This window comes from Colobus angolensis, unplaced genomic scaffold, assembly GCF_000951035.1.
Source record: "Colobus angolensis palliatus isolate OR3802 unplaced genomic scaffold, Cang.pa_1.0 Scaffold229, whole genome shotgun sequence".
In the NCBI taxonomy this organism is placed as follows: domain Eukaryota; kingdom Metazoa; phylum Chordata; class Mammalia; order Primates; family Cercopithecidae; genus Colobus; species Colobus angolensis.
Window position 1 is genome coordinate 4,312,401 of NW_012115477.1, and position 19,366 is coordinate 4,331,766.

A 19,366-nucleotide genomic window follows, 5' to 3' on the forward strand; every position below is an offset into this window, starting at 1 on the left:
TGCATTCCAGAGATAAGCTCCACTTGGTCAGGAGGTATTTTTAATAGGTACTGCTGGATTCAATATGACACTCCTTTGTTAAGAAATTTTTAAAAATCTGTGCCATAAGGGATATTGTTCTACAGTGTCCTTGTAAAATTTTTGTCTGACTTTGACATCAGAGTAGTGCTCACATCATGAAGTAAGTTGGCAAGTGTTTTCTTCTCCATCTTCTTAAGAGTTTGTGTAGAATTGCTATTATTTACTCCTGAAGTATTTGATTGAATTAATCAGTTAGGCCATTTGGGTCTAGAGATTTTTATTGGAATCTTTTTAATAATGAATTTAGTTTCTTTAATAGATATAGGGTTTTTCTGATTTTTAATTTTTTCTTCATTTGATTTTGGTAATTTAAATCTTTTAAGGAACTTATTGGTGTTATCTAGTTGAATCTATTGGCACACATCCGTTCATTGTATTAGTCCGTTCTTACATTGCTATAAGTAACTACCTGCGAATGGGTAATTTATGAAGAAAAGAAGTTTAATTGACTCAAAGTTCCAGAGGCTGTACAGGAAGCATGGCTAAGAGGCCTCAAGAAACTTACACTGATGGCAGAAGGCTAAGGGGAAGCAAGCATGTCTTACAAGGTGGAGCAGGAGAGAAAGAGAACATGCATGAGGTGGGGAAGTGCCATGCACTTTCAGCCCACATATCTCATGAGAACTTACTCACCATCATGAAAACCACCATTCATGAAGCATGGGGAAAATCTGCTCCCATGATCCAATCACCTTCCACCCTCCCCCAACATTGAACTGCAATTTAACATGAGATTTGGGTGGGGACACAGAACCAAACCATATCATTTTAATATTCCCTTATTATTATTTTTTAATTTTTACTTTTATTATACTTTAAGTTCTGGGACACATGTGCAGAATGTGCAGGTTTGTTACATAGGTATACATGTGCAGTGGTGGTTTGCTGCACCCTTCAACCCATCATCTAGGTTTTAAGCCACCCATTCTTTAGGTATTTGTCCTAATGATCTCCCTTCTCTTGCCCCCCACCCCCTGACAGGCCCCGGTGTGTGATGTTCCCCTCCCTGTGTCCATGTGTTCTCGCTGTTCAACTCCCACTTATGAGTGAGAACTTGTGGTGTTTGGTTTTCTGTTCTTGTGTTAGTTTGCTGAGAATGATGGTTTCCGGCTTCATCCATATCCCTGTAAAAGACATGAACTCATTCCTTTTTATGGCTTCTTAGTATTCCATGGTGTATATGTGCCACATTTTCTTTATCCAGTTTATCACTGATGAACATTTGGGTTGGTTCCAAGTCTTTGCTATTGTAAATAGTACTGCAATAAACATACACATGCATGTGTCTTAATAGTAGAATGATTTATAATCCCTTGGGTATATGCCCAGTAATGGGATTGCTGGGTCAAATGGTATTTCTGGTTCTAGATCCTCGAGGAATTGCCACACTGTCTTCCGCAATGGTTGAACTAATTTACACTCCCACCAACAGTTTAAAAGCATTTCTATTTCTCCACATTCTGGCCAGCTTCTGTTGTTTCCCAACTTTTTAATGGTTGTCATTTTAACTGGCGTGAGATGGTATCTCATTGTGGTTTTTATTTCCATTTGATGACCAGTGAAGATGAACTTTTTTCCATAAGTTTGAACTCCCATTCACAATTGCTGCAAAGAGAATAAAATACCTAGGAATACAACTTACAAGGGATGTGAAGGACCTCTTCAAGGAGAACTACAAACCACTGCTCAAGGAAATAAGAGAGGACATAAACAAATAGAAAATCATTTCATGCTCATGGATGGGAAGAATCAATATCTTGAAAATGGCCATACTGCTCAAAGTAATTTATAGATTCAACGCTATTCCCATCAAACTACCATTGACTTTCTTCACAGAATTAGAAAAAACTACTTTGAATTTCACATGGATCCAAAAAAGAGCTTGTATAGACAAGACAATTCTAAGCAAAAGGAATAAAACTGGAGGCATCACGCTACCTGACTTCAAACTATACTTCAAGGCTACAGTAACCAAAACAGCATGGTACTGGTACCACAACAGATATATAGACCAATAGAACAGAACAGAGGTCTCAGAAATAATGCCACACATCTACAACCATCTGATATTTGACAAACCTGACAAAAACAAGCAATGGGGAAAGGATTCCCTATTTAACAAATGGTGCTTGTAAAACTGGCTATTGATATGCAGAAAACAAACTGGACTCCTTCCTTACACAAAAATTAAGATGGCTTAAAGACTTAAACATAAAACCTATAACCATAAAAGCCCTAGAAAAAAACCTATGCAATACCATTCAGGACATAGGCATGGGCAAAGACTTCATGACTAAAACACCAAAGCAATTGCAACAAAAGCCAAAATTGACAAATGGCATCTAATTAAACTAAAATGCATCTGCACAGCAAAAGAAACTATCATCAGAGTGAACAGGCAACCTACAGAATGGGAGAAAATTTTTGCAATCTATCCATCTGACAAAGGTCTAATATCCAGAATCTACAAGGAACTTAAATTTTACAAGGAAAAAAATCCCATCAAAAAGTGAAGGATATGAACAGACACTTCTCAAAAGGAGACATTCATGCAGCCAGTATTCCCTTATTATCTGTAGTGATGTCTTGAATTCCATGCCTGATATATGGGTAACTTGTATCTTCTCTCTCTTCCTTTTTCCTCCGTGATGAACTAGAGGATTATCAGTTTTATTTTGGGTTTTTATTAGGGTGCTCAGTATGTGTGCTCCATACATGGTATTGAGTGTGCTTTTAAAATAATAATATTCCACTTCACATATAAGCTAAGAACCTCTACAATTTTTAGTGTGATCTCTTTCCATTCTTTCAAACTTAAAATTTGCTTGTCCATCCATCTGGATATTTAACCATATTTTATTTGTATTTTCTTCTAATTTTTATAGTATTACTGTACTTATTAAATTTAATCTGATGAGAACTTATTTTGGTTGATAATATGAAATGAGTGTTTAAACAATTATTTTCCCTAATAGTTAATCAATTATTCTAACATTGTGTATTGAATGTTTTTCTTTCCTCATAATAACCGCTTTCTCTAGCATAATGATTTTATAATGTGTAACTTTCTTGAAAAATTCTAGATAGAGAATAACCATTCTAGAAATTAATAACCACAGAATAGCTTTGTTTGAAAACTGTGTGCCTTTCCAGTATCCTATTTGTGACCCAACTTATCTCATACTTTCTTTCATTTGGGTCTTGAAATTTGAAATTGTTTTGTGAATTTTTTAATAACTTTTGTTTAGTGGGTGATGAAAGTATTACTCATGCATGGAGGCCATATGCTTGTGTCTTTGGAGTATTCTGATTCCACCACTCACCAACCATGAGGCCTACAGCATGTGCTTGAACTTCTGGGAACATCAGACTGCATCTCTGTAAAATGAAAAGAGGAGTGGGCACCTCATAGTGTTGTGGGGATTAAGTGAGAGAATGCATAAAAAGATTTTAGCACCCAATATGGTATGAAGTGCTCAGTAAACATTAGTTGCCTATCTTAATGTAAATATAAAATACATAGATATGCTAGCTTTTTCTCTCTCCGTTTACTCTTCATCTTCTGGTGTCACACGAAGAGTAATAAATGTGTGAAGAAATATGGGGTTAGTTTAGATAGAAGAGATGTAGAATAACCTAGATCCAAAGATACTCTAAGGTTGGATGTTTGGGATGAAAATTAGGTATGCAAGAAGTAGACTACAATTATATTTACAAAAACAGGTAGGTAGGTATTGGAATGTATACTTTAAGAAGTCTAAAATAATGAGCTTATTTATTTACTCTTCCTTCTTCTTTGCACTTGACTTCAGTTGAGTGGAATGTTTTCATACATTGCTATGAATAGCAATTGTCTTTGGAGAGGGACATTTTGGAAGTCCCTCTCCAAAAGAAAGGGGATTTGAAGCTGTGTTTTTCTGAAAGTCCCTTTAAAAGTCTATCCAAGTTGGTCCTAGGTTGTGGTGTGCTGGCGATGGCTGGTACAAGCTCTCAGTAGCTGATGGTTACGTTTTCATGAATGTTCTGAGTTGGTTCTTTAGTTTAATGAAAACTAAATTATATCAACTTTTGATTCAATAAGTTGTATTAAAAACAAAGGTGATAAACACTCCAAACTGGTCACTTTATAAGTATTTATTTTACTGATATTTAGGCTCTTGAGGTTATTTCTGTCTGTTGTGTCTATACAGTGGTATACTTCTCAGCTCCACATTTAGTGATGCTGTGTTGGTATCTTGGAATCAGCCATGGTGGAAGGGAAATTTTATTTCCATGAAAATAAGCAAATGCTGTTTTCTAGATAGCCGGTTGTGAAAACATTAACCAGCACACCATTAACCACAGGTAAAGCCTTGGCCCTAGCTCAAAACATCATTATTCCTCTTTCTGCAGTGACAACTTACACCAGAAGTTTACGGAACGTATTCGTGGATTGTATTTGAACTCCTACACTGTGCTTCTGCCATTCCAGACTTTCTATCATTTTTTGTGTCCAGTAATGAGTGGACATTTTTTAAGTTGAAGTGAAGGGTCTTATTAGCTGTGATTGACAGACATAATTATGATCTGCTTAGGAATGGTTAAAATGTTGGTATGAAATAATCAGTTGATTTCAGCAATTTGTACTTACCACCTTGTCACATTTTAAAACTAAAATTCATATTTACGTTTTAGACCCTGTGCCATGGTGGCCCCAGACATTGAACTAATCTGTGAAATCATGTTAGTTGCTGAAGGTTTTGTGGATGCACGTGCATTAGCCCGAAAGTTCGTTATGTTGTACACGCTTTGCAAGGAGCTCCTCTCCAAGCAGGTGAGGGATCATTTGTTACATTTTCTTGGTTTTTACATGCAATTGAAAAAGCTTTTGAAGTATGGATTTTAGGTAATTTGTCATTCAAATTACATTAGACATTAAAAATTTTTTGTACTTTAAAAAGATATTCAATAGTTTGGGGGAACAGATGTTTTTTGGTTACATGGATAAGTTTTTTAGTGGTGGTTTTTGAGATCTTGGTGCACCCATCACCTGAGGAGTGGACACTGTACACAGTGTGTAGTCTTTTATCTCTCACCCACCTCCCACCTTTCTCCCAAGTCCCTGTAGGCCATTATATCATTCTTATGCCTTTGCATCCTCATGGCTTAGCTCCCACTTATAAGTGAGAACATATGATATTTGGCTTTCCATTCCTGAGTTACTTCACTTAGAATAATGGTCTCCACCTCCATCTAGGTTGCTGCAAGTGCCATTATTTCATTCCTTTTTATGACTGAGTAATATTCCATGGTGTGTATATACAACATTTTCTTTATCCACTCATTGGCTGATGGACATTTAGGCTAGTCTGTGTTTTTGCAATTGCAAATTGTGCTACTATAAATAGGCATGTGCAAGTGTCTTTTTCATGTAATGACTACTTTTCCTCTGGGAAGATACCCAGTAGTGGGATTGCTGGATCAAATGGAGATTCCTTTAAAAACTAGAACTACCATTTGATTTGATGTTAGAAATATTTTTGTATTTTCTACAAATTTTGAAAACCTTATTTTACAATTTTTATTTTTTCTGAAGTTAAATTTGAGATATTTTAGTTCTGATACTTTATTTGTATTAATACTTCTTTAAACCAATGAGCTGTGTGATTTTCTTTAGCTTTGGCAATTTTGTAATTATAAATGGAATTTTATGTTGCCTCCCTTTCTTCGTGAAAATATTTTCTGGTAAGATAGGGCAGGAGTATTCATAAGAGTAAGATAAGGCTAATTTTCTGAAGAATATCTCAGGAAATGTTAAAATTACTCTCTTTTATTGGTAATTATTTAAAGGTAGGGTTGACTGATTTTCTGTTCTTTTAAATTTTTGCTCTACGATTTCCTTGTCTCTAAAATGGGTCAGATTTACATACTCTCTACTCTCCAATCATAAGCTTCTTGAAGATGTATTGAAGTTGCTGGTAAGCCACAGAAATTACATATATGTCAGCATCAATATTTTAAAATTTAGCTGTATGATCATTTTTGACTTTTGATCTCTTGATAACATTTCATTAATTACTGGTGACATTATTCTGTAGTCAAAATGAAAGTATCAAAATACCACAGTTGCAACCACTCAGTTACCTTACTGCCACATATTCATTTTAACTTGCTCATTGTTAGGGCAAAATATGGAATATGAGAGTGACTTATGTTGTCCTTTTAGTAACTGTGAATTTACATTGGGTGGGTGGAATCATAATTTTTAACAGTTGTCTCTGGATGGTAGGATTATGGGTATTTTTTTTCCTTATTCTTATCTTTTGATGAGCCTATTTTAATTTTATCATGGTAAAAAGTCAGAAGAAAAAATGTAATAGAGCCTAGGGAATGTGGAGTTTCAACTGTATCCATTTTCAGTAGTAATATTTAAACATTTAATGAGCGTCTAGTATATCTAAGTAATTTGCTTTTTGCTGACCATGTTGAATGAGTAAGATTCAAAACAAATGAAACACACACCCAGATTTATGACTTTGAAGAATTTAGGTAATTCAGTTTACATGACATAAAAATTGGGAGACAATGGAGAATGAAAAGATTATCAGAGTTTTCAAGGGAGAAAGGAACCAGTACTTATTGAATGGGTACTATGTGTTATGTTACAAGATTGTCAAAATAAGTTTACAAGTTTGATTTTATTAGCCCTGTTTCACATATGAGAAAACCGAGCAAAGCAACCTGTCCCAAGTCTGTATAGCTAACAAGTGGTGAGAGCAAGATTTGACTTCAATTCTTTCTAATTCTGTCTAGGATACACCTGTGGCCAATTACAAGAGGAAGGTGTTGGGAGTACAGGTAGAACAAAGAAGGAAAGAGTTTGCTAACTCAGAAATGCCACAAGTGAGATGAGCAGAAAGAAATCTAGCCAGGACAGAAGAGCTGTGTTAGGAACACAATTCAGGGATACCTTTCTGTGCTATAGAAATGGATTTGGGAAAAGAATCAGTAGGCATTTTTGACCAATAGAATGATATAATGAAAATTGTGAAGATACTTTTAGTAATTTGCATTGTTTAAACGTTTAGCAGAGGCACCAAGTCCTCTGAAATCTGTGGTCCAAAATTTCTTCTGCATCCACTCCTTTTATTGTTACTGCATAACTTAGCGACTTCCCATTGAGTCCTCAAAGTTCTGATTCTCAGAAATACCATTTGACCCAGCAATCCCCTTACTAGGTATATACCCAAAGGATTATAAATCATTCTGCTATAAAGACACATGCACACATATGTTTATTGCAGCATTATTCACAATAGCAAAGACTTAGAACCAACCCAAATGCCCATCAATGATAGACTGGATGAAGAAAATATGGTACATATACACCATGGAATACTATGAAGCTATAAAAAAGGATAAGGTCATGTCCTTTGCAGGGACATGGATGAGGATGGAAACCATCATTCTCAGCAAACTAACACAGGAACAGGAAACCAAACACTGCACGTTCTCACTCATAAGTAGGAGTTGAACAGTGAGGACATATGGGCACAAGGAGGGGAACATCACACACTGGAGCCTGTTGTGGGGTGGAGGGCTATGGGAGGGATAGCATTAGGAGAAATACCTAATGTAGATAACAGGTTGATGGGTACAGCAAACCACCATGGTACGTGTATACCTGTGTAACAAACATGCACATTCTGCATATGTATCCCAGAACTTAAAGTAAACAACAACAACAAAACCTCTGGTTCTTTCCCCTCCCTTTTCTCTTCAAGCCACATCCTACTCCATTAGTGGCTTTCAAATGGTCTTTACCGTGACCCACAGTAAAAAATACTTCTTCTATTGCGACTCAGTGTATACATACATATACAACTGAACCATACATTTCACGAAACCGTTTTTCCTTTTTTTTGTTATTATTATTTTGAGAGAGAGTCTCGCTTTGTTACCCAGGCTGGAGTACAGTAATGTGATCACAGCTCACCGCAGCCTAGACCTCCCTGGCTCAAGCGATCTTTCCATCCCAGCCTCCTAAGTCACTGAGACTCTAGGCGTGCACCATCACACCTGGCTAATTTTTCTATTTTTTGCCGTGGTGGGGTTTCCCCCTGTTGCCCAGGCTGGTCTGGAACTCCTGGGCTGAAGCAATCGGCCCGCATCAGCCTCCCAAAGTGCTGAGATGACAGGCATGAGCCACCACGCTCAGCCACTTTTTGCTCTTATTTGCACCACACCACGGTGTTTTTCATTTCGTTCCATTTTATTACAGACAAAAATGATGGCCAAGACCTACTAAACTGATTTTATTATCCACTAATGGAGTAAATGGGATATTTACGCATTTAACATTGTTTCACTGCCCACAGAAAAAAAAAATGTACTCACATTAATTCACTTTACTCCTACAACCACTTATAAAGTAGGTGGATGCTTTTATCTGCCTTTTTATAGATGATGATTCTGAGGCTCTGGGAGGTAAAGTGTCTTTCCCACAGACACAGCTGAGAGACATTTGAGAGATGGGTTGTTACTATGTGGATTGTAGCTGGATGGCGAAAGAGAGAAGGCCAGTCCCGTGTAAGCAGTTAGTTCATTTGGAATACCTTTACCGAGTACCTACACTGTGCCATGCACTGTACTAGCCCCAAGAAGACAGTGAATATATGGGAAATAAGTTTATCATGAGAAAAAAACAGAAGAAAAAATGTAATTGGACCAAGGGAGCAGGGAGTTGCAATTATATCCAATCTCAGAAGTAATATTCTGAGATCCTCCAGGAGCTCAGACCCTGTGGGAGGAGTCTTAGGGATAATGTTGAAGTCTCATAAAAAGATAATTGAATCTTAAGGACATGGTTTTTATTATATTATGTGCTGGCATCTAGGCAGAAGTGTCTGATTAAGAGATGGAGTAATTAGGGCCATTAGGGATCGAAGTCTGGGGAGAAGTAGAATATCAGGGCACGTGATGAAACCAGCACAGGTGGAGAAATGTGCTTCTGGTTGGAGGTGAAAAGGTGGAATTTGTTGAGCTACTGAGTTAGCCAGGTCTATTGAGAGAGTACAGCAAGGGAGGTGGATGGAGCCTTGGGCAAATGTTGCAGTTAAGGGCTATGGAAAGAAGAGACTTGCTGACAGAGGCCAAAAAACAAAAACAAAAACACAGGCGAAAGAAACAGGATGACACTACGGGGACATGATTTTCACAATATCAAAGAGGAGAAGAAAATGGTATTTTGAATCATTAAAGTGTGCATTTATCTGAACTCCTTTTTTTAAACTTTCAGTTCTTACCTCTGGAACGAGAATCTTACTCCCTCATACAATTTTTTGAGAAAATAAACCTATGTTTTGATTTTAGGATCATTATGATTGGGGACTTCGTGCTATTAAATCTGTCTTGGTTGTGGCTGGCTCTCTGAAACGAGGAGATAAAAATAGACCTGAAGATCAGGTACTGCAATGCTAATATGATTTTGTTGAGTGAGTAGCTGGCCAGCTTCACAGAAATGAAAGTATATGCCTGGATGGTGGGGCATGCACAGCACAACTTTTAAAAAGCATAACATCTATTGTTAATGCAGGGGATTTGAGGATTGGCATTCCTTATAAGAGGTCACAAGTATTCTTGAGTACAAAGATATGAATCTGGAAAAGAAAATGTGATTTTACAAGTACTTTTGAAATAGCCCCAAAAAGTATTTTGACAGTCATAATCAAATAATTCAGTAATCACTGATTTCCTCTCAGGAACATTTAAGAAATCTGACTGAGTTGGGATATTAATCCTGGAAAGTCAGTGAAGACATAATGGGAGAAAGAACATCCATTTCATAGGATGTAAGATGGGCTTGCAGAATGAAACAGGAAAGGAGGGTGCCTAACACCAATGAAATGCTTGATTGGTTGGTCAGAGCTACTGGAGAAATGTTCTGCTGTCATTCCTGGAGAGAAATGATAACAACACATCATGGATTTTTCCCTTAAGTAGCGAGAGCAATGAATATGTGTTATTAGTCCATTTTCACACTGTTACAAAGAACTACCTGAGACTAGGAAATTTGTGAAGAGGTTTGATTGACTCACAATTCCACAGGCTTAACAGGAAGCGTAACTGGGAGAACTCAGGAAACTGACAATCATGGAGGAAGGCAAGGGGGAAGCACGAAGCTTCTTCACATGGTGACAGGAGAGAGAGAGAGTGAAGGGGAAAGTGCCACACACTTTAAAACTATCAGATCTCGTGAGAACAGCAAAGAGAAAATCCAGCCCCTTGATGATCCAATCACCTCCCACTAAGCCCTCCAATTTGACATGAGATTTGGGTGGGGACACAAATCTAAACCATATCAATATGTATCACCATGTGTGTGTGAAATGTGACTTGAGAAATAGCAAAAAAAAAAAAAAAAAAAAAAAATCTGTGTCCTTTTTTAAATTGAGGGATATTTATTATGTATTTTTCTGCTTTGCCAGTATTTCTCTCTTTTCCTCTTAATTTCCTTGTAATTTAGTACTAGGTCAAGATTTTCTTTCGTTTATTTGTTATCTTGCTTTTTTAAATTTTTGTTGGAATGCTTAGCTCTTTCTGTAAAAGTTATCCTGACGTTTGAGTTACTGCTTTTAAAATCTTTGGCTTACAGCTAAGATAGAACAACAACAACAAAACTAAAAACGTTTGAGATTTTCATTCTAAGATTCGCAGAGGACTTTGGACAAAATGATCTGATGAGCTTGATTAATTTAAATTCTGGAGTTTGAAGATTCAAGAGAGAAGGCCCTTAGATTGTTTCTAAAGATCAAAACAGATCATTGGCAGGGAAGGAAACGTCCTCTTTGCTGTTCTTATTCTAAGGATTGTCCATGGTATCAGTTCAGCCTTCTCATGTTCTGATACCTGAGTTTTAAACATTTAACCTCCCTATTGATAGAATGCCATCTTAATGGAGAACAGTACAAATATCTCATGCTTCACATATGAGGATTAAAAATAACAAACATCTTTAGTTCTTCAGGTGTTTCTTAGAACTTGTTTTGGCTTTTTTATAAAATGTTTTTTTTTCCCCCTAGGTACTCATGAGAGCATTAAGGGATTTCAATATGCCTAAGATAGTGACTGACGACATCCCAGTGTTTCTGGGCCTGGTCAGTGACCTGTTTCCAACCCTGGATGTGCCCCGGAAGAGGAAGCTGCACTTTGAACAGATGGTCAGGCAGTCTACCCTGGAGCTCCGCCTGCAGCCTGAAGAGAGCTTCATCCTCAAAGTAAAAGGAGCATTTGCTTTTCATGGCAGCTGTTGGGATTGTCAGTTGACATAACTGTGGCTAACTGATGCTAAAGCAAGATGTTAACTTGTACCCTAAGCTTAATAGGATCTTAATATATGTTTTCAAGCATTTTCATATGGCGGGATTAAGTAAACATAAGTATTTTAGTAGCCACACTCTGTAAGGTGAAAACAGATGTGATTGACATGGCCTTAAATGTAAGCATACTTTTAGTTAGGTTTAAAAACTTGTTGGTTCTTGGAGACACACACTAAAAATTTACTTTGTTCTTTCCTCCTTTTTAGAGAACATCAGAAGTAAAATCATTAGTGTATGCTTTTAATGAAGGGAGAATGATAACATGTATGAGAATAAGTTAGGTAGATATTATCTGACATATCAAAGCCTTGTGCATATTATTCAGTTTGAATTCAGTGAATGCATGGACATTAAACACTGTATACATTATCCATTTTAGATATTTTATAGGATATAAATCATTACTCAGTTGTAGATGGTGATTGGCTATGTACAGTGTTTGTTCAATACTTCATGAAGAGTTAATGATTTTTGTAAGTAACCCCTGCCATATACTGAGTACTGCATAAAATCACAGTTTGGCTTTAGTCTCATCCCTGTGGTCTATGTGGGAAATCCAGGAAAAACTATACTTTTCACTTATGGTCTATTTTAACTTTCTCTGAACATACTGTTGTCAGTGGGGGCTGGCTTGGGTGTAAGGAAAGAAGAATTGGGCAAAAATGGTAGGTTATCTTTTTGTCACCAACTCATTAAAGGAAACCAGCAACTGGCTGTTTGCTCTGCAGGTCGTCCAGCTTGAGGAACTGTTGGCTGTGCGGCACTCGGTCTTTGTGGTTGGAAATGCAGGCACAGGGAAGAGTAAGGTATAGTAAATTGCCTAATAGCTTACAGCTATGGAAAGAACATTTGTTGTTATTGTGGTTTGGCCTATTTTCAATGCTACTCAAAAGAATTCCCCACCATGAAGCCCGCCATAATTTGGGATCAGAATCTGAGACTCTAATCTTGCTGCTTGATCAATTGATCTTTTCCTTTATATTGGGTCAGCGGTAGGGAGAACAAGAAACAAATAGAGCATTGCATTCACGTAGGAAAAGCAAGCCGACATGAAGATTGAGCTTTCCACATGAGATTTTCAGTATCAGATGAAGGCATTTAGATACACGCCATCCTACCTTATGCACCTTTCAGTACATTTATGCAACATATTAAGAGACTGTGGAATAAGATATCTGGCTGGAAGATTTGATTGGCTCTAGCCACATTTATCAAACCTATTTTCTTTTCCAAGTCATCCTTGATTCTCCTCCTCATATCATTCAGGAAAACAAACCCAAATATTTTCCTTCAGTACTCCCTCAGAAATATAACCCTCTATATGGCCAAACAAAACCTAGAAATAAAAGGAAGTGGCAAAACCCACATTTTTGAGGTACCTATTACATGCCGTGCTAAGTGCATTATGTATGATTTACTCTGCACAACAATGATATACTATGGGTGTTATTATCCCCATTTTTAGTTCACCGCTTGATTTTGTTTGGTCTTACTGACAGTCCTGGCAACATACTTATTTTCTTGGTTGGCAGACGGTATATGCAGAACTGCATGCATTTTAATTCAGGATGCTTGGGTATAAACATACTTGGTAGCCAACACCTAAAAATAATCAGATTGAGCATATGAGATTTTAGAGGATGGCAGTATATGGAACTTGCCAGTATTTAGATCAGAACCCAAAGTGGAACAACTGTAAGATAAAAAAAATCTCTGTATAGACATTTTTCTAGTGAAAAATATAATAATGAAATATTAAAGTAGATAACTGATAGACCTGTAATTATTTTGTTAGAGTAAGTTACAGATGTAGGCCATAGTTCAAGAAAGGATAAAATTAAATTCCATACTTTCCAGTAGATTAATGGTTTCTAAAAATATAAGCTTAATATTCCTAAGGCATTTACTTTCTTTCTTCTAGTCTTCACCAGTTCTGTTCTACTCAACAGGTACGTAACCCAAGATAACCAGAGCACTGCAGCTCAGGATGATGTTTTTTAGCATCTTATCATTTCAAAGTGTTTGTCAATTGTTTATCCATTTTTTCAAAATCCCTGTGAGTAGGGGTTTTGTCAGCATGATAAATATCTAAGACAAAAGCTACAGCTTTTCAAAGGAGCAAAAGGGAGAGTAAGGGCAGATATTTGAGTGAAGATATCAATTAATTGAATAGACATACACTGAGCACCTGTTCTGTGAGTTCGCATTCTCAAGGCTTTTCCTCAATTATCAGGATCAGGGTTTCTCAACCTCAGCACTGTTGACGTTCTGGACTGGATAACTCTGCTATAGGGGGCTATCCTGTGCATTGAAAGATATTTAGCAACCTCCCTGGTCTCTATCCACTAGATGCCCAGAAGCCCCTTCCCCTTTCTTCCCCCTAGTCAAGACAGTCAGTTTTTGAGAACCACTGCCCTAAGTCACTAGATCTCAAAGCATGGCCAGACCAGCATCATTGGCATCAGCTGGGCCCTTGTTGGAACTGCACATTACTGGCCCCACCTCAGACCTACTGAAACAGAAGCTCTGGGATTGGGCCCAGCAATCTGTATTTTAATACCCTCCAAGCAATTCTGATGTAGGCTACATTTTGAGAAAAACCAATCTTGCTGATTCAGGCAGGGTAGAATTATTTTTATTTATTTATTTATTTATTTATTTTTTGAGACAGAGTCTCTGTCACCCAGGCTGGAGTGCAGCAGGCGGGGTAGATTTTGTAATCAACATGAATGCTTATTTATGTATGGTCCTCCACTTGGCACACATGATTAAAAATCTCAAATGAGAAAGTGACTCCCTTTACTCTAAATGGTTCAAAGAGTCAAGTGAACTGATTCTGTCTTGCTGAGTATTTGTAAGATGAAGCTTTTCAAGATGGTAATGGAAATGCACATATGTGCATTTTTCCCCTTCTGGATCTTAGCACACACAGAGCATCTAGGAGCATATAATGAATAAGGAAAACTCTTCAGAAATCTTTTACTTTCCATTTGGCTTATGTTAGTATTAATTTTTTTGGTTCTTTCCTCCTTCCCCTCAGATTTTGAGAACACTGAACCGAACATATGTTAACATGAAACAGAAGCCGGTTTGGAATGACTTAAACCCTAAAGCTGTGACAACAGATGAACTCTTTGGTTTCATACATCATGCTACCCGAGAATGGAAAGATGGCAAGTAGTATTTCCCCTTTAGAAGTGCTAAAATTTTTTTTCTATCCAGAAAGTCATTTTTCCAATACAAGCCAATTTTAGTCATAGTCACAGACTCACTGTTTATATGTTGGCATTATTGGAAATATAGCAGATCACAACAGCATTTATAATGTATAAATTAAAACTAGATTTTAATAAGTACTTGATTTGCATTCCGCGGATTTGTACTCAGAGCTGTTGTATTTTATCCCACGTCAATTATGTCAGGGCTCCCTGTAAATCAGGAGTGAAGTCAACATGAATGCCTCAGGAAACATCTTTAAAGTACCTGATACGAGACACTGACTGAAGTTCAGGCAGACATTCCAGGTGCCAGGGACAAAAGTAAATGGGGCATGTTTCCTGCCCTGAGAGCATTTGTAAGCAAACAGATCCCTTTGTGACAATCTGTTAGGAGTTCCTTTTACAGTAAATGCGCTAACCTTGGCATCATCTTTGAGGCCTGTCTCCCTGTCACACCCTACAACCAACCTCACAGCAAATCCTATAGGCTTTACCTCTAAAATGTATATGAATTCCAGTTCTTCTCACCTTCTCCATAGATGCCACATTAGTTGAAGCCACCATCATGTCTCGCCTGTACTACGGCAGTGGGTAATCTCCTCCTCCTGGTTTCCCTGCAGTTCATTTGACCTAAAGCAGACAGAGGGGCTTCAACTGTTACTTCTCTGCTTTTGATTTCGAGTGGGTTCCAATCACCTTTAGAATCCAACCTTTTCCATGGCTTTTAAGGCTCTATATGATTGGATCCCTGCCCCTGTCCCCAAATCCCACCATCCCTGACTTCGTTTCCCACCGCTTACTATAATCCATTCATTCTGGCCTCTTTGCTATTCCTTGAACTTGTTCCCATCACGGGGCCTCAGCACCTCATGTTCCTGCCATCAGCAACACTCTTCTGGATGCCTGCATGACTTGCTTCCTTATCTTATTTCAGCATCTGGTCAAACGTCACATCAGAGAAGACTTCCCTGATGGCTGATCTAAAGTAGAAATGCAAATCAAAATCACAATGAGATAGAATCTCACACCAGTCAGAAAGACTATTATGGAAAAGTCAAATGATGCTGGTGAGCCTGTGGAGAAAAGGGACCACTTACAGACTTGGTGGTTCAGTCACTATGGAAAGCAGTTTGGAGATTTCTCAAAAAATTTAAAACAGAACTACCATTTCACCCAGCAATCCCATTACTGGGTATATACCTAAAGGAAAACAAATTGTTCTACCAAAAAGACACATGCACTCGTATGTTCATTGCAGCACTGTTCACAATAGCAAAGGCATGGAATCAACCTAAGTACCCATTAAAGGTGGATTAGATAAATAAAACATAGTACATGTACACCATGGAATACTATGTAGCCATAAAAAAGAGCAACATCATGTTTTTTGCAGCAACACGGATGTAGCTGGAGGCCATCATCCTAAGTGAATTAATGCAGAAATAGAAAACCAAATACTGCATTTCTCATTTACAAGTGGGAGCTAAACGTTGGGTACGTGTGGACATAAAGATGGGAACCATTGACACTGAGGCCTGCTAGAAGCGGGAGGGAAGAACAGGAGCAGGGGATGAAAAACTACCTGTTGATTCCTATGCTTACTACTTGGACGATGGCACCATTTGTATCCCAAACCTCAATGTCACACAGTGTACCCATGCAACACACCTGCATATGTATCATCTGAACCTAAAGTAAAAGTTGAAATTTAAAGAACAGTAATAATAAAGCAGGACACCCTTTGTCATTCTCTATCCTCTTGTCTTGTGTACACTCCTTTTTCTGTGGGACAGTTTTTGCTGTCTCAGGCTAGCTTCTGTCTTTTTGTAAAGAACTATGGCAGGGAGAGAACCATATCTGTTTAGGCTGAAAAACTGTGGAAATCCTTCAAATCAGTGACTGTTAGTAAAGTTTGCTGGCTGCTTTATGAATCGTGGTGGCAAGTTCCATTAGATACTGTCACTTTTGGCACAAAATACGTCACAGAGGAAACATCATACATGCATCAACACAATTTTGCTCACAATGCTATTAGATTTACTAGAGCTTGAAAAATTTGCAACTGGTTCTGTCACATCAAACACACAATGCTTAGATATGTGCTAATGGCAAAAAGGACTGTAGATTTAAAATGTTATTGCTTATACATCTTGTTAAGGAATGATGAGTTACTATCCCAATGAACACATTTCTGTAAGAGATGTATAGTGCTTCTGAATGCTTTAGCTTCAGAATTGTGCCCTTGAAAATTGTTATAGAAAAATGGAGAAAGGTGAAATGAACAAATATTTGATCTAAAATGGATACTGAACATAAGTGTATGAAGAAGGATTGTGGGTCTTCATTTGGTGTGAGTTTTGAGTTTTATGTACGTTACCTTCTACAGATCCCTACAACTGTTCATGAAGGAAAGTTTTTGTTATCTCTGTTTGGCGTATGGGGAAGCTCAGTTGTGGAAGTTGAGGGTCCTTCTCAGTGAGGTGAAGCTTGCACATTGGTAAATAACAGAGCTGGAACTGGAACCCATGTGTGGCTCAAAAGGTGTTAACACACTGCCTGCTAGAAAGAGGCAGCAAAATGGTTTTTATTTAGTTAATAAAAGAGCTTCCAAGATGAATTATACCAACCTATTGTAGAAATAAACAGCACTCAACGACTTTATATATTAGGATTGTTTACTCTTGTTTTATAGGTCTCTTTTCATCCATTCTGCGAGAACAAGCAAATCTTAAGAATGATGGACCAAAATGGATAGTCCTGGATGGAGATATTGACCCCATGTGGATTGAATCACTCAATACTGTAATGGATGATAACAAGGTGAATAAAACTTCAGTTATAAACCTTGATTATAACATCCTGAGTGTATTAAGAGTTCCATTCACTTGTTGATGTTAATACTGGTTTTTGCTCATTAACCTGGGATTCTTTATGTAACTATTATTTTGATAAGTGCTGTTTTCCTGATAATTTTTTTAAATTTCACCATTAAAGAATTTCAAGGAATATGTTCTCTTTGTTTCTTTGAATGCAGCCACCTTTACTGAGAGTTAGATACAGATCTAAGAATTTAGTTTACACATCTTACCACTTTCTAAGAGGTAGGCATAAATTATTGTATCTTGTCATCTTTAAGTATAAATACTTAGACAATGAAAGAACGGGTTTGTGCCATATGATGATTGAAATTAACTAGTTCCTATGGCTATGGATTGAGTTAAAATGTTTTTCCAAGCTTTTTGCCACAGTTAATTCAGCATTCCCAACAAAAACAAAAGGTGATGGTACAGGTCTGTGAGATATCATTCAAGCAACACAAGGTCTATTGTTGGGGTCAGCAGAGAGAGATCAGTAATCATCATTACTCCAGAATAGATTTAGTAACCACCTTGAATTAACAGTAATTACTGCTTACTCAACTGAGACACTGTTCATCATAAAATACAGGTTTGGGATCTTTATACTTGTGTAAGTTTCTTTGGACAATTGATAATCATGGTATTTCAGTTCTAAAGAAAGTTTTTTTATGGTATTCAGGTCCTTTCATGTGATTAATTTTTATAATAAATGTCTTACCTTTGGCTTAGTAATAAAATTACTACAATTATGTAAAGGTTGCCATTCACAAGCCCAATTAGGTGAGTTTGTTCCTCAAGGGTCAGTCAGGTCATCTCAGTGGTGAGCTTAGATCTTTATTCAGACTGCACTTCTGATTCAGGACAATGAGCGCACAGCCTGTGGTACTTCTGATAGGGGAAAGTACTTGTTGCTTCTATATGTTTGCAGCATTGCTTTTGCCCATGGGTGACAGTGCACCTCTGTGCACCGCTGTGCTGCTCACTCCAGGTGCTGACCCTCGCCAGCAATGAGCGCATCACCCTCACTCCCTTCATGAGGCTTCTGTTTGAAATACATCACTTAAGGAGCGCAACCCCGGCCACTGTTTCCAGAGCTGGTATTCTGTATGTGAACCCACAAGATCTGGGCTGGAATCCGTGAGTATTTCTTTTTTGTTTATTGTAGTAAATTGTATGTAACGTAACATTTACCATTTTAATAAATTTTGCTTAAGCACATTCATGTTGTTGCACAGCTGTCACCACCATCCATCTCCGGAAGTTTTTTATCTTCCCAGACTGAAACTCTTTATCCACTAAACAACTCATTGTCCCCTTCTCCCGGCTCTTGGGAACCTTCATTCTACTTTCTATCTCTATGAATTAGACTACTCTAGGTACCTCATATAAATGGAATCATACAGTATTTGTCTTTTGGTGACAGGTTTATTTCACTTAGCATAATGTCTTCAGAGTTTATCCACTTAGCAGCATATTGCAGTATTTCCTTTTTTAAGGCTGAATAGTACTCCATTAAGTGTATATACCGTATTTTGTTTACCCATTCATCTATAAATGAACACTTGGGTTTCTTCTGCCTTTTGGCTATTGTGAACAATGCTGCTGTAAACATGGGTGTACAAACATTTCTTCAAGACCCTGCTTTCCATTCTTTTGGCTAGAACTCAGAAGAATTGCTAGATCATATGTTAATTCTAATTTTAATTTTTTGAGAAACTGACACATTGTTTTCCACAGCTGCTACCCATTTATGTTCCCACCACCAGTGGATGAGGCTTCTAATCTCCACATCTGTGCTGGCACTTGTTATTTTCCTTTTTTCTTTTCTTCTTTCTTTTTTTTTTTTTTTTTT

At 37.5% G+C, this 19,366-nt stretch overlaps 1 protein-coding gene across 1 annotated transcript in view; it reads left to right on the plus strand.

Moving 5' to 3' along the window:
• DNAH11 (dynein, axonemal, heavy chain 11) overlaps window positions 1–19,366 on the plus strand; it is a 384,221-nt gene that overhangs the window by 159,761 nt on the left and 205,094 nt on the right. The window contains exons 36-42 of the mRNA XM_011944208.1: window positions 4,756–4,894; window positions 9,433–9,525; window positions 11,142–11,336; window positions 12,167–12,244; window positions 14,479–14,615; window positions 17,326–17,476; window positions 18,503–18,651. Coding sequence (XP_011799598.1) covers window positions 4,756–4,894; window positions 9,433–9,525; window positions 11,142–11,336; window positions 12,167–12,244; window positions 14,479–14,615; window positions 17,326–17,476; window positions 18,503–18,651 — 942 coding nt within the window. The remainder of the gene's footprint in view (window positions 1–4,755; window positions 4,895–9,432; window positions 9,526–11,141; window positions 11,337–12,166; window positions 12,245–14,478; window positions 14,616–17,325; window positions 17,477–18,502; window positions 18,652–19,366) is intronic.